This window comes from Rhincodon typus, chromosome 5 (assembly GCF_021869965.1).
Source record: "Rhincodon typus isolate 14 chromosome 5, sRhiTyp1.1, whole genome shotgun sequence".
NCBI classification, from domain to species: Eukaryota; Metazoa; Chordata; class Chondrichthyes; order Orectolobiformes; family Rhincodontidae; genus Rhincodon; species Rhincodon typus.
In genome coordinates this window covers 72,111,887-72,136,124 of record NC_063336.1, presented here as the reverse complement: position 1 = coordinate 72,136,124, position 24,238 = coordinate 72,111,887, and the positions used below count along the sequence as shown (strand labels likewise).

Below are 24,238 nucleotides of genomic sequence, written 5' to 3'. Positions count from 1 at the left end.
CTCTCTGAATCTCCATGAGAAACAACATTTTCCCACACAGCTCCTTGACTTCGTTAGTAACTTCAATATCATTAATATACAAAAAAAAAGTTTTCATTTTCTGGTTTGATGATACAAATTAAAGACTAAATAGGAGTCAGAAACTACCAGAAGCTTGAAAAATATTTTTTGAATGATTTATATAGCAATATGCTATTTCTTTCGACTGCTATCCCTGTGTAGGATGAAAGCACACAATGTAAGTCTCTACAATTATTAGGATTTATTTTCTGGAAGATGCTAAACCTTTGTGCTATTAATGTAACAGAGGTGAAATAATCCCCAACATACCTCATCAGTAGCCAGCTTCAAGGTATGATCAAATCCAATGCAATTTTCATCTACCATTCTCAGCGCTTTCTGAAACGCTTCTTCAAAATTACGACCAATAGCCATGACTTCTCCTTTTTGAGACAGATTATATAAAATTAATACATAGTTCTGATGAAGGGGACACAACCATCAATTGATGCTGGCTGATGTAAACTATATGCCCACATTTTGCTTTTCATTATCATGCTTCACATGATGAATGGATTGTACATTATTAATAAAACTCAAACTTTTACAATTAACTTGGGGAAATACTTATGCACATTCATGTAAATAATGACATACTTACGACACATGGCCCACCCATATATGTTGCTCAGGGCAAGAGCTCAGCCTAGTTCCAGGCCTCATTGTTTCCGAGTTGCTCACATGAATTTTGCCACAGATTTCTACTCTCCCACCCAGGGAGACTCGGTGACCATGGCTCAGTAAAGCTCAAGGTTCAGAATGGAGTGAAAATTAAACAGACGCTGAAATCTCACTGTAAGCGTTTCAAACACTGGCTTTGCAACAAACCATTACTTGGAATCTCAATACAAATGGCCAGCCAAAAGAGCAACTTTCTTGCAGTCAGTTTCACAATAGAGAACTTAGCCCACCAATATCACACCACACTCCCCCCAATCCCGAAGAACATCCCATCCAGACCTAACCCTCTACTCTATTCCCATAACCCTGCATTTTCCAAGGCTAATCCACCTAGCTTGCACATCCCTGGACACCATGGGCAATTTAGCATGGCCAAGCCACCTAACCTGCGCTCTGAACTGTGAGGAAACCGGAGCACCTGGGAGGAAACCCATGCAGACATGTCTGTGTGGAGTTTGCACAGGTCGCCTGAGGGTGGAATCAAACCCAGGTGCGTGGCGCTGTCAGGCAGTAGTGCTAACCACTGAGCCACTGTTCTGCCCCTTCAAATGTGTGAAGATGGGCTGGAATACCAAGTTAAGTTCTGTACCCAATCCTAAAGAGTATTAAGATAGCTGACTTGATTTGGAAACTAGCTATCAAATGACAATCCATAAATTAATTAAAATTAGAAGAAAGATACTTTCACAGGAATCATTTCTGGACTTTAGTATTCTCAGATCAAATATTGAAATTGTTTAATAATGGGTACAAGTTTACAATTTTGTGACAAGATAAATGATACATCCGAACAAAATAGTAGTTTGACTGAGAACTTGGTAGAAGGACCATGGTATCTGACTTCCTGATACTGATGGTCAAAGCAAACTCTTTACGAACGTGAGAAACACACAGTCAGCATACAAGTGTCAAAACAACCAATTTTAATTATCTGGCAACGTTGTACTGCAGGTTTGGCTATAAACCATACTTACCAACACTCTTCATAGAACTTCCAATTTTGGTGCTTACACGCAAGAACTTGCTCAGGTCCCAACGGGGTATCTTCACAACACAGTAATCCAGACTGGGCTCAAAGTTTGCAGTTGTTGAATTTGTTACAGAATTTCTGCATTAAATATACAAAAACAAAAATCAGCAAGTTAAACTAACTACTTTCATGCAGGTCTTGTGGCTTTTTAATGTTTGCTTTCTTTAATGCAGAAAGAGAGCAGAAATAATAAGGACAAGGCAAAGAGTTGCAATTTCCACTAAAAGACCTGAAGGAAGAATGTTGCAATATCACAACATACTTGATGTCCGTTCCTGCATTCCAGGCAGGAAAGATATATCACCACTCATAGGTCTTGGATGATATTCAAAATAACAATTGTTACATAGCCTGGTGGACAAACTTTCAGGCAGTCCTGTCTGTGAATCTTGGTAACGAGTTAGAGGTGGACTGTGGGGTATTTGGGGAACAGAAAGTTAGAAAAATTGTGTAGCAAGAGTATGAAAATCTGAAAAAAAACTTTTTATTTTCAATGATGTGCGTTAAGGGGGTTAGGAGCATGTGTCAGAAAACTGGAACTTAGCTTTTATAGGGCAGAGGGTCGTTAGCCAAATAACAAAAACAACCTCGCATCAACAGAGCAGATTGGAAACAAAAGCTTCAGGTTTGGAGGTAGGTAGGTTAGAGCAACTCAGCAAATTGGTGAAATAGAGACAGTTGATGTCACATCAATAATTCCTATGACAAAAAATCTTAGCAGAGGCCAGATGGCAAGAAAAGGTCTGCTGTAGGTGTTGAGAGGGATTTCTGATCAAAGAAATAGGGTCAGGGTGAGGGTGGTGGAAGAAGAGTTCAATATCTTGCTCTGTGCTAATTTTGAAATATTAACTTGCAATTAGCAATATACCAAATTACCTTTGACTGATAATAAAAAATATAATAACATAATAAAAAATAGTTTGCATTTGAAATATGATCAAGGTTATGATTTCTTTTGTACATTTGCGGCAACAAAAATAAACCAATTCTTAACTAATTAGAGCAAAGTACAATACAACATAGGAACAGGCCCTTCGGTCCTCCAAACCTGAGCCATAACATTTGGCCGACAAATTAGTTCACAATTTCATAATAATTAACACACAGGAGGCTTCAACCATGACGTCTCCAATAAAATTGCAGAAATTTAGATCAATTTACTATGCTAAATTGTTATATTATTGTGTACTACAGGCCACTTGAAATATAAACTTTGTATGGGCAATATTCAACTGCTGGAAGTTACAACTATCAAAATGTCTCCGATTGAAACAATGAAGTGTTCCTTTGTGCACAGATGCTTCCTAACCTACAGAGTGCTTATAACATTTGCAGTTTATATTTTACTTTTGAAGGAATAGATCTCTTTTAGTCCGTCTGACAAGATCCACATAGAGATGGAGGCCAACGTTCTCCTGCAGCCCAAAAGCATCAATATATTCTTGCACAAGACACTTACTTTAGTTGTAAAGCAAGAATTACCTTAGGACAGGCAAGGAGATACCCAAGGCTAGTTTGGCTGCAACATAAGCCAATGGATAACCGGTTGCTTTACTGGCCAAAGCTGAACTTCTGGAGAGACGAGCATTCACTTCAATGATAAAATACTAGAAAACAAAAGTGATATGAAAGTGATGAGAAAATGATGCTCAAGTACTACTACAATGAAATACTTTTAAAGATGAAAATGGAAGCCAAGTTAGCAAACATATTCAGAAATTCGGCAGTGGCAGTGGTACAGTGGTAATGCCACTGGTCTAACAATCTAAAACCACAATTTAAAATTCAATTATTAAAATCTGGAATTAAAGGCTTGCCTCAGTAATCGTGAAACTATCACAAAGCTAGTAATTGTCAGAAAAACCCATCTGGTTCACTAACATCTTTTAGGGAAGGAAATCTGCCATCCTTACCTGATCTGCTCCAAGGGACTCCAAACCCAATGCAATGTGATTGATTCTTAATTGAAATGGTCTAGCAATCTACTCAGTTCAGTGACATTTGGGGATGGGCAACAAATACTGGCTTTGCCATTGATGTCCACATCTCATGAACAATGAAAAAAAAAATTGACCAAGCAAGTAAGCCACATAACACCTTTAGGATTTCAAAATGAATTGAAATTTGGGTAATTCCTACTTACTGATGTATCATTTATCAAATACAGATGAATTACAATTTGAAATTAAATAATTTTTGTTCAAGTAACAAATAAAATCTCAAAACATTTTAACTATCAAACATACGTTCTATATAATTGCATCTATGTGCAAGTTCTTTATTTTCCAGAGGGAAGTAATTTATATCTTAATACCTAAGCATAGTTAAAATGGCCACCGTAGAATACGGACAGGGTGGGATGATATAAAAGCCTGACTTTTTGTGACCGTCAACGGATTTAAAACTGTTTTTTATAATACAATGTTACTATCAGCAAGAATGTTGTAAAAGGAGGTAAATAGCCATTAAACCCCAAGATGCTTCCAAATCTACTGCACTGCTCTGCTTTCAGGTATATTTACATAATCTGTACTGTTAGATGCAGAATTGTTGCATAAAAATACTGTTTTCAAATTATGACCCACTGAATTATATCTGCTTTCCGGCTGTCATTGTCATTTTTATTGAAACTGTTAAAATGTACAGAAAGTTCACTGGTCACTTCCAATCAATAAACTTTGTGGTCTGAATATGAATATATTAAAGTGTAAAGCTACTGGAAAGGAAATTCTAGTTACATGATAAAATAGCAGAGACAAATTTCATTAAGTTTAATTACAGCAGATAATTAAGAGAACCAGGAGGATCAAGCAGCACATACCTGTTCAGATTCAGGGTTCAGGGCATACTGAATATTACATTCTCCCACAACACCCAAGTGCCGTATCACTTTGATTGCCGTAGTTCTTAGCATATTATATTCTTTATCATTTAGAGTTTGGCTTGGTGCAACAACTATTGATTCCCCTGTGTGGATTCCTAATGGATCAACATTTTCCATATTGCAAACCTATAGATGTAAATAACACACACTTAGTAACTCTTGCAGTGAAAGCAAAAACCAAGATAACCACTAATTGACAGAGGCTTCATCAGTATCAGATTCTCTATACTTACTGTGATACAATTATCATAGGCATCTCTGACAACTTCATATTCTATTTCCTTCCAGCCTTTCAAAGACTTATCGATCAGAATTTGAGATGTATGTGCAAATGCTTGCGTCACTAAGGTCACCAACTCCTCTTTGTTCTGAGCAAATCCTGAGCCCAGGCCACCCAAAGCAAAGGCAGCCCGTACCAGAACTGGATAACCCAGGCGTTCTGCTGCACTTATAGCCTAATAAATTGAAGAGGGGTTAATTATTTTAGGTGAAATTTGACTCAGATGTCCAACAACACAAATGTGCAAAAAAGTTATTATACAGACCAAATGACAGTACATTTAGCTTGCAAACATAAATGCTAAAAGATTGACAAAATGTGTTTAATTCACAAACTATATGAGTCACACTACTGCCTACTTTATGGGATTCGCTTACAACTGTTGCTGCAATGTTGAGGAACATTCCGGTTCACTACAAATAGTATGCAATAATTGAGACAGGGCTTTAAAGAAAAATCAGGATTTTTACCTGATCTAAAGAGAATGCAGCTTCACTGGGTACAACATATTCATTAATTTGTGCCATTTTCTCCACAAATATTTTGCGATCTTCTGTCATCTCAATAGAAGAAACTGGAGTGCCCAAAACTCTGACATTGTATTTTTCTAACACTCCTCTTTTCTGAAGCTCCACTCCACAATTTAATGCAGTCTGTCCACCAAATGTCAGGAGGATTCCATCTGGTCGTTCATTCATAATAACCTGAAAATCCAAAATATTATGTCTCTGTATTTACATATAATGCATGGAACTCAAGTCTTAGTTACATATGCAAACATCTTGACTGCAGTTACACTGTATAAGCTGCTATTCTGTGATTTTTCTTTGTGGTAACTTCTTTCCTCTGACAACTCTGTGGGTTAGCACTCGTGCATGAAAACTCAGCTGACACAGCAGTAAGTAATAAGGTAGCACTCCACAGACAGTCTTTTGGATACATGAAATCAAGACTATATCTTCTCATTCACGCATATGTAAACGATCCCATGCCTTTAGTTAAGGCGGCAGAGAAGGTCTTAAATTAATATGTTGACTTCAATGAACACTGGCAAAGGGAAAATAAACAGTCAGTCATTCTTCTTGTTGTTAATCAGAGGACCATTTTATGCAAACATTGGTTGTCCTTACAAAAGTCGTGACTGTACTTCATGAGAAACTCACTGTTTTTAGATCTGATATGGACATTAAAAAGACAAGTTCTTTCTCTCCAATTTCTAACATTATGTTTACAAATTGTAAGCAAGATCAACTGGCCATATCGAAAATAGAGTTAATATTATTTTTTTAAATTGTGCACTTCTTCCCTCCATCTCCTCCCATCCTGAAGCCAACAACTCCTTACCAGAACAGTTCCATTTACGGTGGGAAACTTAAAACTATCAACCAAGAACTTCACGCGCTCCCCAAAGGCTGTCATACCTCATCACTAAAGGTTGAGAGGGTTGCTGGGAAAAACGCAAGTTGTACCAGACTTTCTTCTCTCCTCGGATAGAGTCATTAAGGCCACATGCATGAGTTCTATTTATTATTCGAGATAAGATTAGCCAAGGCCTTGCAAACTTAGGATCTCCCTATTTGGCATGGCTCACTACCCCAGATAAACTTCAGGTATAATGTTATCAAATGTGATACAGATGCAGGAGTTAAAATAGGCAGCCATAAAACAGTGAACTAAAGCCAAAATTGATTAAAATGACAACAAACTCTCTGATATGCATTGTTGACATGAATCAAAAGTCTCAGGAGTTAGCCAGAAATAAACTTTAACTTACTTTTGCAATGATCATGATTAGTGGCAGGTTACTTTGCTGAGGCACTCACAATAGAAATAGGTACAAAATAGGAATTTGTATATTAGCAGTGAAAGCGGCTATACCTGTGCCACATATTCCGGAGTAATAGGCAGAAAGTAGACTTTGTCTGCAAGTCCTTTAGATGTCTGTACTGTTGCAATATTTGGATTAATAAGCACTGACTGAACATTCTCCTCTTTCAGAGCTTTAATAGCCTGAAACAGAACCACCGTTTAGGTAAGATGATCAAAACACAAGCACTGAAATCTAAACAATTATTTTGAGACAAGACAATGTTAATCAAATCTAAACCAGAAAGACAAATAAAGTGGCATAACAAAGTTCAAATCACAAACTAATCTATAGTAAAGTGTCCGACTCCCAGAAATATTTCATGAATCCTTGAAGACAACCTAAACCTTTAACTTGCAAACACAAAGTCAACAAACTAGTGACATTTACTGTTGTCTTGACTTTTTTCCCAGATGGATGCACGTCACGTTCAAAATGTATCACTAACAAATTGTTCTTGATATATTTTTCAACTCACCTGAGAACCAGAATAATCGAACTCCCCAGCTTGACCAATAGACAATCCACCCGATCCAAGAATGAGGACTTTGCGAGGCTGTATTCTTCCGGACGGGATTTTACACTGGTCAGTTCCATTTTTGTAGGAATAATAAGAAATCATCCGTTCCTTAACTAAAGAACAAGACAATTTTAATATGTATCATCATTGCATTTAACAGCCACTTTATGCAATCATCCGTGTTTGAAAAAAAGAAAAATCTTAAAGCTACAATCAGTCTCTGTTTCAGAAAGGGGCAGAGATGCAGTTGAACGTGTTCAATTAATGAGCAGTATACATACTTTTTTTTTAAAGGTGGTGTTGATTCACATAAAAGTTAATGACTGATTATGTATAGTCTGCAGAGTGCTAAATCATCATTTTTCCTAAACATGCATCAGTATTAAAATGGATGAAACATATCCAATAACATATTTTATGATCTGATGAATTGACGTGGTAATTAAAGGCAATTACCAATTGCACACATTAAACCAAGTGTTGCAGTAATCACATTATGATCGCAGTACAATTTTCCTGTTCCAATACAAGTGCTACTTGGGTTTTTTTTAAAACAAGAAACCACAGCAGAATTCTTAAAAGTGTGTATTCACATTTAAACCTATCAAAAACAATGAGGCTGGATTATAATAACCATCTCGCAATTTTAACTGCACAGACTGCAATTGATGAGGAATTCACAATGATAATCACAACTTATTTTACATAAATAACACTAAATTTTATTAAGCACGCAGCAAAAAGAATTGCCAACAACTCAGTGACAAGGAGGAACAAAATGCTACAATTTCCCTTAATGCAACAGCGTGTGTGAACTGGACACATTTATTCTGATAAAACCAGAAATCAAAAGATGTATGAATTTACATCTTGCTACTTTTCTTTTTTAGATAGGAAAAAAGTCAAACTTTAAATAAGCAAAAATTAGAGAAAAAAAACTGCAGATGCTGGAATCTAAGTAGACAAACAGGAGGCTGGAAGAACACAGCAGGCCAGGCAGCATCTGGAAGAAAGGAGTAGTCAATGTTTTGGGTATTACCCTTCTTCAGACCTGTCCTCAAAACACTTCCGCCAACTCCAAATAGACCCCACCAACCGGAACATCTTCCACTCCCCATCCCTCTCTGCCTTCCGCAAGGACCATTCCCTTTGCCACTCTTTAGTTCACATCACACTCTCCACCAAGCACTCCAACCCACCCAGTACTTTCCCCTGTAACCGTCAAAGATGTAACACCTACCCACACATCACCTCCCTTACTTCCATTCAAGGCCCCAGACAGCCCTTCCAAGTGAGACAGAACTTCATCTGCATCTCCTTCAATCCAGTCTACTGTATCCGGTGCTCCCAATGTGGTCTTCTGTACATTGGCGAGACCAAATGTAGATTAGGTGACTGTTTTGCCAAGCATCTCCACCTGGCCCGTAACAGCCAACCAAACCTCCCGGTCACCACCTACTTCAAATCTCCGTCCCACTCACCTGACATATCTGTGCTTGGCCTCCTCCAGTGTCGCAGTGACTTGGAATGCAAATTTGAAGAACACCACCTTATCGCTGCCTGAGCATCCTACAGCCCCGAGGACTTAACATTGTGAGTTCTCCAATTTCAAATAACCTTACCACCCATCCCCTGCCTCCCCTTCCAGCCCCATCTCCTCCCTTCCAGCCACCAACTGGATTCATCACTCCCATTGACCAACCAGGTCGTACCTGTGTCCACCTATCACCACCATTCTGCCTCCATCCCTTCTCCCCCGCAACTTTATCTGCAGCTCCCCCTACCCCCACATCCAATCCTGAAGAAGGGTAATACCCGAAATGTTGACTGCTCCTTTTCTCTTGATGCTGTCTGGCCTGCTGGTGTTCTTCCAGCCTCCTGTTAGTCTACCTTCAAATAAGCAAAATCTATTTTGAACAAGACTTAAAAAATGTACCGAAATTCAAATCTTTAAACACCTCAACGAACTCCAGAAAGGTCAAAACAGAATTTAGTAGTAGAAAATCAACTGCTTCAGATGGCCATTTGTCATGAGTAACTGATTTAAAACATTGCATTTAGGGCTTTTTACATGACACCTTAAACATAATCTTTCAAAATGCAGAGAAAAAGAAAGTATAGATTATGAATATATCAGCCATTTAGATATTTTAGGTACTTCGCAACCAAAATGATGTCACAGTACAAAGAACATAGAAATGTACAGCACAAGAACAAGAACATTGTGCCGAAGATGATGCCAAATTAAACTAATTCCTTCTGCCTGTCCTTGATCTATATCCCTCCATTCTTTGCATACTCATGTGCTTATCTAAAAGTCTCTTAAATGCCCTATCATACCTGCCTTCACCACCACCCCTGGCAGTGCATTCCAGACTCCTACCACTCTCTGTGTAAAAAAACCTGCCCCTCTCGTCCACTTTGAATTTTCCCCGTCTCACCTTAAATGCATGCCCCCATGTGTCAGGCATTTCAACTCTTGGGGAAAAAAATTTCTGATCATCATCCCTATGTATGCATCTCATAATTTTATAAACTTCTATCAAGTCTCCCCCTCAGCCTCCACTAATCCAGAGAAAACCCAAGTTTTTCTAGCATCTCCTTACAGCTCATACCCTCTAATCCAGGCACCATCCTGGTAAACTTCTTCTGCACCCTCTCCAAAGCGTTCACATCCTTCTTGAAATGTGGCGACCAGAGCTGAACGCAATATTCTAAGTGTGGCCTAACCAAAGACTTATAAAGCTGCAACATGACATCCTGACTTTTGTACTTGTAGGGATGTGTTGTACCTGGTTACATAAGGTGACTTGTACCTAAACACACGAAGCGGACCATGCCTGCTTACAAGATGGCAGACGGAAGCTAAGCAAAACCAAGCAGCCTGCTCACACAATGAAATACAATGGTATCTTTGAACAGAACTGCTAGAAGGTCAGTAAAAAAACGCTGTACATTCCCATCCAAAACAGTTCTGATAAAAGGATGCCTTAGGACAGATAGTTGTCTCTTTGAAGCTACCAGTAATATTAAATAATTTTTAGCTAAAAATGCTCTATTCATAGAAGTTGGTTTCAATACATAACCAGAATATAAAACAAACCTTAAAAAGCATTTAAGCTTAGATGCGAAGGTTAACTAGCCTTAGAAGATGCCTTCTCTTATGCCCTGAACAAGACAGATTGCTCACAACCCACAAAATATAAAATGCTGACAGTAGAAGTAGTTATATATTACACTTACAATTAACTTTATAACAGAAGTTAACCAAAAGCAATTAGTTAAAATTAACTAACTTTTTGTTTTTACACTATGTAATTGGGACAGTGGGAAAATAGAAGGAGTAACTGAATGTGATAAAAGACTAAAATACAATGGGTAATAGAATTTGATCTGTCCTTACAGATAAACAAGCCTGAGAAAGACCCAAAGGATTATAGTAATTAAGCTTTTGGAATGTGAATGAATAGGATGCATAGAAAGATCCCAAGGCCTAGAGATTACAATGTCTAGCTAATACCATAAGGTCAAAGGAACCTGGGGCTGTCCATAGAAGTGTCCATCATCGATTAGGTGTCCCACAAGATTGGGTGCTTGGACAGGGGGGCAGGGGGAAGGACTGTGAATTATGTTGCGTTTGATTACTACAACACAAAATGTATAAAAATGCGGTATTTCTTTGTAAAGCAGAGGGTATGTCATTAATCTATCTTCCGAAGCCAGATTCTAGGAAGATTCTTTGGCCCTCTCCCTGCATAAACTGGTTTCTGCTTGAATAAACATCTTCCACTTACTGGAATCCTGCCTGCCTCCGGAGGCTTTGCCCCGGGTCGGGAATAACCCTCCTACAGTACTCAATCTCCCGGCCAATAAAGGCAAGCATGCCATATGCCTTTTTTAACCACCCCATATACATGCATGGCCACCTTCAGGGAGCTATGGACTTGAACTCCAAGATGCTGCTGTAGATCAATGCTGTTCAGAGTCCTGCCATTAACTGCAAACTTTCCTTAACATTTGATCTCCCAAAGTGCAGCACCTCACACTTACCTGGATTAAACTCCATCTGCCATTTCTCCACCCATATCTGCAACTGATCTATATCCCACTGTATCCTTTGACCACTTTCTACACTATCCACAATTCCACTGATCTTTGTATCATCTGCAAACTTACTAACCCACCCATCTACATTTGCATCTAAGTCACTTACATATATATCACAACCTGCAAAGGTCCCAGTACAGCTTCCTGTGGAACACCACTAGTCACAGACCTCCAGCCTGAAAAACACCCTTCCACCACTACCCTCTCTCTTTTATGGACAAGCCAGTTCCGAATCCAAGTCATTGTAGATCCCGTGCATCTTAATTTTATGGATGAGCCAACCATGAGGGAACTTGTCAAAAGCATTACTAAAATCCATGCAAACAACATCCACTGCTCTACCCTCATTGGTCACATACAATTCATACAAGTTAGTAAGACATGACCTGCCCTGCACAAAACCATGCTAACTCTCCCTAATTAGGCCATGCTTTTCCAAATGTGCGCAAATCCTATCCCTAAGAATTCTCTCCAACAGCTTCCCAACCATCGATCTGAGACTCACATGTCTATAGTTTCCTGGATTATCTCTATTTCCCTTCCTGAACAGAGGAACAACATTAGTTACTCAAGTCCTCTTGAACCTCTCCAGTGGCTAGCAAGGATAAAAGATCTTGGTCAAAGCCCCAGCAATCTCCTCTCTTGCCTCTTTCAATAACCTGGGGTAGATACCATGAGGCCTCAGGGACTTATCCACCTTAACGCTCTTCAAGACACCCAACACCACTTCTTTCTTGAGCTCAAAATGCCCTAGCATATTAACACGCTCCACACAAATCTCACTATCCGCCATATCCATTTCATAGGTGAATGCCGATGCAAAGCGATCATTTAGGATCTCGCCCACATCCTCTGCCTCCAAGTACAAGTTCTCTCCTTTATTCTTGAGTGTTCCTACCTTCTCCCAAGTTATCCTTTTGTTTTGAACATATCTATAGAATGCCTTGGGATTCTCTCTAACCCTACCTGCCAAGGTCATTTCATGCCACTTCGTACGCTCCCAATTCCTGGCTTGAGTACTTTCTTGCTTTCATTATATTCCTCATGGGCCATGTCTGATTTTAGCTTCTTAAGCCTTACATATGCTTCTTTTTCTCCTTTTGACTAAATTCACAACCTCCCTCGTTATTCAATGGTCCCTTACCTTGCCATCCGTCCTTCCTCCTTACTGGAACATGCCGATGAATTCTTAGGAGGAAAAGAAACACCAGAGACAATGCAACACATATTTTAAAAATCTGAATATGCATTAGCTTCCATTTCACTTTTGGATCCATTGAAATCTGTAAAGTGTAATTGTGAGGCATGACATCCAGCTCAAAACAGTGCTCTTACCAGTTTTTTCCGAATTAACTCCTTGCTTCACATCCCGTACGCAATCCAGAAAGATATCGAAAAGATTCTCAAGATCTGTTGGTCCTGCCATATGCTCTGGGTGGAACTGGACACTGGGCATATTAAAAAAAGTTAGAATAATAAAAAGGACTAATCATTTGGTTTCTTGAATTCTGCATAACTAGCCACAAGGCCAGCAAAGCCACAAAATCAGCATACCAAGCCTGAATGAAAAAAAACTGATGAGTTAGTAGCTTGGTTGTTCAGCCCAAGACTGCTTGTTTCCAGCTGCCGAAACAGCAGGTAAAACTCCAAAGCTCTATTACCTTGTCCTAGATCATTCTAAATTCTTCAAGATGACTTTGACTAGTTTCAGAAGTCAATAACCAACTTCTAAATTTTAACTAACTTCAGACTCTGACAGCAAAGGAAACTGGGGAAAGACCTCATTTTCTGAAACATTTAAAAATACTTGGATTATGTATTTAAAGTGTCTTAACCTCCAGAGCACACGCTGAATACCCTTCTTCTGTGCCATAAATCTGTGATTCTAAGTGCAGCCAAGAAATAGTCAGAGGTAGACAATAAGAATGAGACCTGGCAACAGAAGTGAATGATATACAAAAATATACAAGCTATCTCAATAATTAGATTCAGAGTTCAGGTTCCAATCCCATTCCCTTGCAACACCAAGATTGCACTTTCTAACTCGGTCATCTCTGTCTCAGCCCCTCTGCTGGAATTCTCATCCATGCTTGTGTTAGCTTCAACCTCAGCGCTTTTACTGAACTGAATTTTATTCTGAAGCATCTTGGGGCACTTTACTGTACCACAGAAATGCACTCTGCTACTATCACAGTAACTGCAAAATTAAAAGAAAAAAAGTGCAATTTCCTTTTCAAAGCACTTACCTGAATAATGGTTTAGTATTGTGAACTATTCCTTCATTAGAGTCATCATTAGCATTGGTGAACAAAACAGACCAATCCTTTGGAAGAGAACTCGGTTCAACAGCAAAGCCATGATTCTGCGAAGTGATAAAGCAACGCTGTGTATCTTCGTGAACACAAGGCTGGTTATGCCCACGGTTTCCATACCTTAACAGAAAATAAAAACAAATCTTTTCTTACTAGAAAATGTTCAGCATTCAAAAGAATCTGTAAATCCTAGTATTCAATGGTCTACCATAATGGTAACCAAAAAAGATCAGTTTCAGCATAACATGACATGATACAGAATGAATTCAGCTCAGTCATTACTCAAGTAGAATCAGTCTGGGTAGGTACAGTAGATTGTAAATTGGATAAGTGCAATGAACATTCCCTATTCAGGGTACCGCTTCGGATCCAGTGACCCTTCCTCAGAACTGATTGTAACGAGGAAAATGTTGGCTTATATGCCGAAGATAGAGTTGGGGGGAGGGGGAAAAGGAGTAAATGATAGGTGGGGATAGAGCCCAAAGAGAGGCTAATAGCAGGCTATGTGTAAGGCTTAGTGTGTGGGGTAGGGGGCTAGGACATGGGAGAGATCAGGCCCTAAAATTATTGAACGCGATGAGTCCAGTGTGCTGCAGGGTCCCCAAGCGGAAAACGAGGTGCTGTTTTTCTGCTTGCACTGAGCTTCACTGGAACACTGCGGCAAACCTGCGACAGTGATGTTAGCTAGGGAACAGGGTGGTGTGTTAAAGTGGCAGGCAACTAGAAGCTCAGGGTCTTCTTTATGAGCAGAATGTACACGTTCTGCGAAGTGGTCACACAGTCTACACTTCACTTCCCCAATGTAGAGGAGACCACGTTGTGAGCAGCAAATGCAGGACACTAGATTCTGGTAAGTGCAGGTAAAGTGCTGCTTCACCTGGAAGATATATTTGGGCCCTTGGATATTAGGAGGGAGGAGGTTGCAGGGGAAGGTGCCGTGGAGCTGTTGGGAGGGGTTGGGGTTTGGTAGTAATGGAAGAGAGGACCAGGGTGTTTCGGAGGGAGTGGTCCCTGCGGAAGGCGGAAAAGGGAGGGGAATATGTGACTAGTGGTGGCAACTTGCTGGAGGTGGCGGAAATGGCAACTGACGGTCTTCTCGAAGTGGATGCTGGTGGGATGGTAGGTAAGGATGAGGGGATCTCTATTATTGTTGCAGAAGGTCAGAGAGGGGGTGAGGGCGGAAGTGCGGGAGATGGGTCGGATACGGTGGAGGGCTCTGTTGACAACGGTGCTGAGGAATCCTCAGTTGAGGAAGATGGTGGACATTTCGGAGGCTCCCTTGTCAAAGTTAATCTCATCAGAACATGTGCGACAGAGACAGAGGAACTGAGAGAATGGAACAGAGTCCTTCAGGAAGCAGGGTGTGACAAAGTATAGTTCAGGTAGCTGTGGGAGTCAGTGGGTTTATAGTGGATACTAGTGGCCAGTCTATCCCCAGAAATGGAAACAGAGATGTCAAGGAAGGGAAGGGAGAAGTCAGAGATAGACCAGGTGAAAGTGAGAGCAGGTGGAAATTGGAAGCGAAATCGATGACCCTTTCCAATTCCAGGCGAGAGAGGGAAGCAGCACCGATGATACCGTTGATATATTGGAGAAAGTGTTGTGGTGGAGGCCTGGAAGGAATGTTCCACGTACCCCACAGAGATAGGCATAAGTGGGGTCCATGCGGGTACCCATGGCCACCCCTCTGGCCTGAAGAAAATGAGAGGAGTTAAAAAAAAAAGTTGTTGAGGGTGAGGATGAGCTCGGCCAAGCTGAGGAGGGTGATGGTGGTTGGGGATGGTTCAGGCCTTTGCTCCAGGAAGAAGCAGAGAGCCCCGAGACCATCCTGGTAGGGGACGGACATGTAAAGAGATTGCACGACCACAGTAAAGGGGCATTGGCTGGAGCCTGCAAACTGCAAATTCTGAAACTGGCGTAAAGTGTCAGAGGAATCATGGGTATACATGGGCAGGGACTGGACCAAGGCAGAAAAAGCTAAGTCAGGTAAGCAAAGATGGGTTCTGTGGGGCAGGAGCAGGCTGAGGTAACGGGTCTGCCTGGGCAGTCCTCGTTGAGATAGCAGTGAGCTGTGCTGGGCTGGGGGACTATCAGCTTGGAGGCAGTGGTGGTTGCAGGGGAGGGGGAAAAGAGTCACCAGATGAAATGAGGTCGTTTACTGTGGTAGATACAATGGCCTTGTGCCATGGTGGGGTCGTGGTCCAGGGGAAACTGTGCCAACTCAGTGCAAGCTGGAAGAACAACACCTCATTTTCCACTTGGGGACCCTGCAACCTTCCAGACTCAATATCAAGTTCAATAATTATACAGCCTGAACTCTCCCATGTCCTAGCCCCCTATCCCATCCATTGTCATCTCTCAGCCTGCCATTATACACTACCTATTGTTAGCCATTAACAGCCTCCATTAACAGCTATTCACCCACCTAGCCAGATCGTTATCAACTCCTTTATCTGTCCAACTGTTTTTCTCTCTTTGGGCTCTCTCCCCACCTATTGTTTACTCCTTTACCCCTCCCCCCACCCGATCTTTTGCATATAAACTGGCATTTTCCTAGCTACCATCAGTTCAGATGAAGGGTCACTGTATCCAAAACGTTAACTCTGATTTTTCTTCACAGATGCTGCCAGACCTGCTGGGCTTTTCCAGTAACTTCTGTTTTTGCTCCTGATTTACAGCATCCACAGTTCTTTCAGCTTTTATTCCCTATTCAGAGCTTCCCAGCAATTCAAAATCAAAATTTTAAAGCAGATTTCAGAATATTGACTCTAAAAAGATCTTATACTATTGGAGACCACACTGGAAGCCTTCAAGAAAAAAGCTGAAATTTAGTTCAAAGTGTGCTAGGAGAAGAACCATCAACAATTCTCAAATGCAGCAACCTAATTTAATTTGGAACAACAAAAAACAACTGAAAATGGTTTATTCAGAATTGCGTTACAAATGTTTTACAAGAGCAACTAAGTTAAACAGCTTTACTTTGCAAAGTTACATTTAATTGCATTCATTTTGACAGAGAACTTAAGCACCTAACAATGAAACTTCACAAGATACAATCAAATTTTAAGGGCTAAAATCAAACCTCCCTCCTCTCAAATACTACATTTCAAAACACCAGTGCTCTGGGAAAATGCTTTTTTTTTGCAGAAGGAATGCCACTTTTAAACACCATGCTAATGAATTTCCTTTTTCTATATAGTTATCATCTTAGTTAGCCAAGTTAATTGTTTGCAGGAAACTAGTCAATACAATTGCAAGTGGAAATCAAAACAAATGTCTGCTTAGGTCACTCATCAGGACAATAACTACAATTAAAACCAGATTTCAAAGTCAAAATCAAAATTGTCTTACATCCCAAAGAGTCCACCAAGACTGGGTAGCTGAAAGTCATTGTTTGCCAAATCAAAGCAATGAGCAATGCAGACATCATTTATCTTATCACTCGCTCTTCGACTGGTGCCATCTAAATCCTTTCCTTTCACTTATCTTTACATCATGTTCCTCTACAAATACTTATCATCAACTTTCTTACTTTCAACTGTCTAGGACTATATTTTGCAATGACTAACACTCAACGCTAATAAATTTATAAACCTCTACTCAAATTCTCCTAACTTCCTTTATTCCAGGGAAAAATGTTCAAGTTTTCAAAGCATTCTTCATAACCATAACATTTTATTCTTGACACTATTCTTTTGAATGTTATCACATCTACATGATAGGTACAGTGAGATTTTAGAGTAGATTTGTAGCTTGCGTTGTGGATATTGTGGTTGGTTGCTCGCCCAGCTGGTTCGTTGTTCCGCAGACATTTCGTTACCCTGCTGGGTAAAACATCATCAGTGCAGCCTCCAATGAAGCGCTGTTGTGTTTTCCCGCCTATTATTTAAACTCTGGTGTCCGTCAAGCTGGATTACCTCACTTCCAGTTTTCCTTCGCAATGGAGTGTATACGGGGTTGAGCTCTGAGTTTATTGCTGGCTTTCTTAGTGGAGTACCAGGCTTCTAGGAATCCCTGTGCTTGTTTCTGCTTTACCTGTCCCAGGATCCTGGTGTTGTCCTAATTGAATTGGTGGTTCTTCTTATCCATGTCGATAGAGATGAGTGAGTATTGGTCGTGTCTTTTTGTTGCCAAGTGATGTTAGTGTACCCTTGTGGTTGATTTTCTTCCTGTTTGTCCAATGTAGTGTTTGTCACAGTCTTTGCAGGGAATCTTGTATATGACATTCGTCCTGTCCATAGTGGGTAGTGGGTCTTCGGTCCGGGTGAGCAGTTGGCATAGGGTTGATGTGGGTTTGTGTGCTACTGCTATTGGGCATCAGCACACTACATTGGACAAACAGAAAGGAAATTAACCACAAGGGTACACAATCAACAACCGGCAATAAAAAGACACAACCAATACTCACTCATCTCTATCCACATGGATAAGGAGAACCACCAATTCGATTGGGACAACACCAGGATCCTGGGATATGCAAAGCAGAGACAAGCATGGGAATTCCTAGAAGCCTGGTACTCCACTAAGAAAGCCAGCAATAAACACAGAGCTTGACCCCATATACACTCCATTGTTAAGGAAAACCGGAAGGGAGGTAATCCAGCTCAACAGACACCAGAGTTTAAATAACGGGTGAGAAAACACAACAGCGCTTCATCAGAGGCTGCACTGATGTTACCCAGAAGGGTAATGAAACTTCTGCGGAACAACGAACCAGTTCGTTGAGCCAACCAACCACGACAAGTACGATATTACTTGTTCCAAATTAAAAGGAGTAATGTTCCAACTGTAGTCCAATTATTGGCTTCCATGAAGTCAGTATCAATTCTTTAATTTTATATTGAATAATTTATGCACATCTTCAAAATTCACTTTTCCCTTTTTGAAGTCTTTCTCAACTACAGATCTACATTTCAGAACCAAATGAATTTAGTTTGCCTAATTTGTTTCATTGAACAGTGAAGAGTTTTAATTTTTAAGTAAATAGCAAAATGATTGAACACACTTAAATAAATCAAAAAGCCTCCATTTACATATACAGTCTCAATAATTTAAATCCCATGTTTGAAGTCATTGGGCAAAAACATAACTATTAACTCTCTGTACCATTGCTATTCATTGCACTCAGTTCCAAGAACATACATAAAAGAGCATCTCATAAGGTGCACTGAATACAATAAGAGTCAAGCAGACTTCTGTTAGGCAATGACAGTGTTAATGAGCAAAAAAACATGATATCATTTGCAGACAATTGTACTTCACAGTGAAACTACAAAAACAGTGACTACTTTACTATGTATTGTGAAGACATACAGGGGGCTCTGCTATAACGGTTTCGTTGTGTTCCTGTGCAACATCGCATTATAGAAATAATGGAGCTTATGGGAAAAGCGGGATTAGGGGCAGACTACCAAAAATATCACTCAAAAACCTAACACAAAGGATAGTATGGTTTGAATAAATGTTTAATTCATATCTAATAAAGAAATTAAAGCAAATTAAACACCTTATCTTGAAAAAATGTCAAGATGGTTTGATGGGGGAAGGAGGTTTCAAGGTTGCTCTATCGTTAATGCAGGTGCTGACAGTCATCATCTTCAGGTGCATTTGTGGTTGCAGGGTTAGGGCAAAAAAGTAGTTAATTCAGAAGTGGATGGCTACGGTTCATGGGATAACAAGGTGTAGAGCTGGATGAACACAGCAGGCCAAGCAGCATCATAGACCCTTGGGTCCAGGCCCGAAATGTCAGCCTTCCTGCTCCTATGATGCTGTTTGGCCTGCTGTGTTCATCCAGCTCTACACCTTGTTATCTCAGATTCTCCAGCATCTGCAGTTCCTACTATCTCGGCTACGGTTCATGGTTTTCTGACTGTTTCTTGAAGCTTGGCTTAAAAAAAAAGTAAAATTTTTGCTTCTTTGTCCTTTTTCTTCTTTCATGAAGAAGCTGTTTATGGGGTGCCAAATAAGATCTTATTCCACAAACTGCCACCCTGCTGCATTCTGCATTGTAATCGGTGTCCTCTGCTTCTCAATTTCCCTCAGGATAGAAGACAAAACAGAAGTGGCAAGCTATCGTGGTGCTGTAACCTGAACTACTACTTCTTCCATTTCCAGCTTCCACTTCCCCCTCCCCCTCAGTGACAAGTTGTTGTAGATCAGCTGTACAGAGGTTTTCACAGTGGGACTCAAGCAGCTCTTCACCATCCTCTCTCTCCACTTCTTCAAATCCAACTTGCTTTTACAAGATCAACACAATATTCTTTGATTCTTGGGAGCTCCTCTGAAGAATCAATAGTTTTAAAATCTTGGAAAAAAATATGGGAGAAGCTTCCACCAAACTGCATGCAAGCAGTCCTTACTGACATCATCCCAGGCCTCCATGATGATGTCAATTGCATTCTTGATGTTAAAGATCTTCCAAAATTGAAGAACACTGTCCTTATACCCCTCAGTGGCTGCAATCAGCTCTTAAGTGTGCATCTTAAATAATGAGCTTTAAAAGTTGCACCCTGGGTTGAAGGAGAGGTTGGAATCGATGGAATTGTGTTACACTCAACACAAGTTCGCGTTTTAGAAATAGCGTTCCCCCTATTCGTCAGTCACATTATAGCCAATTCGCATTGCCAGAACACATTATAGCAGAACCCCCTGTATTAGTTTTGGATAAATTAGAATTTAGTTTATACCAGAAAAGATATTTCCTGTACCTACAGCAAACATCTTATTAACCGGCACCTATGGGACCTGCAAGGTGCCAATTGATCAAATACTCCATTTGATCAAGAGATCCATGTAATCAATGTACATCACTATTATACTTTACTTACAGTATAAATCACAAATAAAAATGCAAATTTGCCTCAAATAAAAATTATCAGCAGGAAGCCTTCTCACTTGCATCCTCAACTCAGACATCACAGAAATTGCTATAATATGGTAAACTTGCAATATTTAGGTATATAATTTTTACTAGTTTATCAAGCGTGCTGGTTCATAAATTGCCAGTTAAAACAAAGTTTGCTGTATTTTGAAGCAACCATCCACCAGAGGCTGTTATGATTGTAGATGTCATCCTAAGTCTTAAAAATTTAGTGCATGACCAAGAATTGATTTATGGTCCGGTGAGGAAGGGTCACCGGACCCAAAACGTTAACTCTGTTTTCTCCTTCACAGATGCTGCCAGACCTGCTGAGCTTTTCCAGCAACTTTGTTTTTGTTCCTGATTTACAGCATCTGCAGTTCTTTTGGTTTTTAATTTCAATTCCCATACTGGCTGAGGTTACCATGAAAGACTCTCCTTCTCAACCTCTCCCTTAGCCTGAGGCTTGGTGACCCTCCGGTTAAACCACCACCAGTTGCCCTTCTCCAATGAGAGCAGCCTATAATCCGCTAGGATTATGGCAACGTTATTTTTATAATGCAATGGAAGTTAACATTAAGTTTGGAAGTGTTGTGGAATAATCAACTGAACGCTTTCTGATGTCAATATCATTTTCAAAGTCAGAATTTTAAAACAGCAACGTATTGGGTGGATTTCTGATCTGTAAAAAAAAAATCAGTGACATAAGCCAGTATGTGTCAGGGAGCAGAGAATTGCTGTAGTGTTATTGGAATATTGCATGCATTGTACTGGTTTATCACTGGGAGTATAAACATTGAAGGCCAATGTTTTGTTTGTTTTTAGTGCAGAATAATCAAGGATGATTTTAGCTTTGAAAACCCAGGGATTACAAGTTTTCAGGCAGTTTGAAGGAGATGAGAGTCAGTTGCAAGCATAGTTTCCCTCCTGAAAAAAAGTTAGGGGAAGAACAGTTAACTCAGTAGAAAAATTTGGCTTTAGAAGAATTAATATATGGCTCACAATAAACTTGCATTCTGTCGAAGGCTCAAAAATCTAGCAGGCAAGGTGATCCAACCACAGTTACCAAGTTCAAGTGTATACAGACCACAGGAAGAGGCTCAACAGTTGCTAGCAAGTCTGATGATTGGGAGATGTTAGATTTAGGGGATACTTGGATAGAGCATGAAAATGGCACAGAGGTAAGATCGATGACTATTAGGGTGAATGCTAGAAAGGCTCAAAGAACCGTATGGCCTTGCTCTTGATCCTGTTTCCTATGTTTCTATCAGCTAGCTCAATGATAATTAATTGTAGGCACCTATGATCCAACCCGTGAAGCAAACTTGGTATTCTCCAACCAAATCACTAAAGATACTTACAGTCTGTAATCTTCACAAAAAGGTTCCTGCCACAAAACAAAAAAAAAATGCAGGTCTAAACAAAATAAACACTTACTTCATTTTATATGTCTTGGCTCCAGCTGCTAGTGAAAGAATCTGATGACCCAAACAAATTCCAAATAATGGTTTTGGCTTCTCTTCACAAACAACTTTTCTGAGATTGCTAATTGTTAGTTGACAAAACTCAGGATCTCCCGGTCCATTACTTAGAAATAACCCATCAAGCTCTGTAAAACACAGATTAGTAATCTTGAGCAGGAATTTCAAATAATTAATAGATTCTTTCCCAGAACTTCACCAAAATAGATACAGCCATTGGTACTCATGGGCTTCATTTTCAGTTTTAGGAAGTGGCTTAAATTCTCCTGTCTACTTTTTTGTAGGTATTATCTTGGTGTGACTTAGGACTCCCTTGCAAGAGTGAAACAAATCTGACACTGCACAGAGAAGGAAACATTTGGTAACTACAACTTCAATATGCATTTCAAAATTTCTAGTTGACAACATAACAAATCTTCAAAAATTACATGTGAAATCCAATACCAGCATTTATTCCAATTTGCTTACAAACCTAAAAACAAATCATAACAACATCCCTTTCCAAAAAGGGAGTATCTCAGCTTGGTACTGCAAATTTTTTTTTGAAAAAAAGGCTTTACAAAATCATGCCCCATATATAAATGACTACTTCCTGGTGCACTTCAATTCTATACTTTATTCCACTCCTGTTTTATCAAGAATCTTTATCTTATGGCTAAGCCATAACATGAAACATGGCGCATCGACGTAGACAGATCAATAGATGGGACTCAAAAGATGGAAGATTTTAGGATGCAGTGCAATTATTGCAGTGCATATCACACAGGTTTCCAACTTTGCTTATTCTTTCATGCCAGGTAAAATAGTGCAGTTTAGGATCGTATCACGCTGGCCAATTAGGGAGGAAGGCATTGGTAAAGGTAGCGTAGGAAGGCAGGAGAACAACCTAATATTCTGTTCAGCATGAAACATTTAAAAGGATTAAGAACAACTGCAACAATGTTTCTGATATGGTACTTAATATAGTTTTGCAATGATATCATTTCTAACATTTTTTAAAAAACAAAAAATTGATTCATGGTGCATGGACGATAGACAGGGCCAACAGCTGTGGCCCATTCCCAAACCTTCCCTTCAAAAAAGTGGTGGTGAACCTCCATCTCAACTTGCTGCAGTGTACCTGGTTCAACTTTTCGGTAGTGGCTTGGAACATGCAGTACTTTAAAGGATATTTCTGCTCACCTTCGTTACTAATAGGATAATCCCATGGTACTACAATGACAGAAGCACCTCTCTTACAAAGGCTTCTGATTTGGTTGTACTTCATCCCACAGTCCACTGCCATAATTTTCACATCTCCAGAAGGATTGTATACTTTGGGCTCCTAATAATAAAACAAAGAGAACAGCTTTTAGCAGATCACCTTTGTAACTCACGGAGCAGAAATGCAAGATGTCTGGTGACCAAAATTCATTAGATCTTGGTAAGCCATTAGACAAAGTGTGTGGGAGAATTTAGTTTCATTGCTGCATGTAAATAAAACCACTGTGTAGCAACAAAACGTTGCAAGTATTAGGGCATGAATGAGACTTGTGGGAATAGTTAAAAAGTATAGGATATATATTACATACAAATACTGATGCTTTAATATTGTTAAAAATAACTTTTGCTGGCATCACTGCTGTAGCATCAGCAGCACTCTGATACATTCTACAATCAGCAGTAAGCTATATACTGCCCTCATGACTACAATGCAGAAGGATAGGGATACAAATGATAACAGGAATCCTATAATGTAAAGGTTAATTATAGCACCTTAACACAAACACTTCAGCTAATTTGAATCTTTCCAGTCTGTAGAGCACAGCAGCTTCTACTTTGCTTGAAAACCACTGCTATTTGAGAGATACTACTGCTGATATCTGAAAAAAAAAACATCAACTGGATTGCAGAAAGCCAACATTATTTATGAAAGGCAAATCTGCTTAACATCTATTGGCATCGATTGAGGATTTAACTCAATAGAGTAGAATAGGTAAGAATATGGTGCATTTGGATTTTCAGAAGGCAAGTGAAAACTAAGAGGTTCCACATACTTCAGTCACCTGCCCTGGCTTATTGCCCAAAAGAAGGTCTGGTTTTGCTCCTTCTCTAGTAAGAGCATCCATATATTGATAAAGTATGTGGATGCTCCTACTAGAAAAGGAGCAAAAATAG

General features: G+C 39.7%; 1 protein-coding gene across 1 annotated transcript in view; it reads right to left on the bottom strand.

Annotated features, from left to right (window-relative positions):
• cad (carbamoyl-phosphate synthetase 2, aspartate transcarbamylase, and dihydroorotase) overlaps positions 1 to 24,238 on the bottom strand; it is a 121,271-nt gene that overhangs the window by 51,950 nt on the left and 45,083 nt on the right. Inside the window, exons 5-16 of the mRNA XM_048597065.1 lie at positions 23,264 to 23,405; positions 22,038 to 22,209; positions 13,676 to 13,861; positions 12,765 to 12,877; positions 7,281 to 7,435; positions 6,814 to 6,945; positions 5,406 to 5,639; positions 4,889 to 5,110; positions 4,593 to 4,781; positions 3,254 to 3,378; positions 1,716 to 1,849; positions 331 to 443 (exon numbers count right to left, since the gene is read on the bottom strand). Of these exons, the coding sequence (XP_048453022.1) occupies positions 331 to 443; positions 1,716 to 1,849; positions 3,254 to 3,378; positions 4,593 to 4,781; positions 4,889 to 5,110; positions 5,406 to 5,639; positions 6,814 to 6,945; positions 7,281 to 7,435; positions 12,765 to 12,877; positions 13,676 to 13,861; positions 22,038 to 22,209; positions 23,264 to 23,405 (1,917 nt within the window). The remainder of the gene's footprint in view (positions 1 to 330; positions 444 to 1,715; positions 1,850 to 3,253; positions 3,379 to 4,592; positions 4,782 to 4,888; positions 5,111 to 5,405; positions 5,640 to 6,813; positions 6,946 to 7,280; positions 7,436 to 12,764; positions 12,878 to 13,675; positions 13,862 to 22,037; positions 22,210 to 23,263; positions 23,406 to 24,238) is intronic.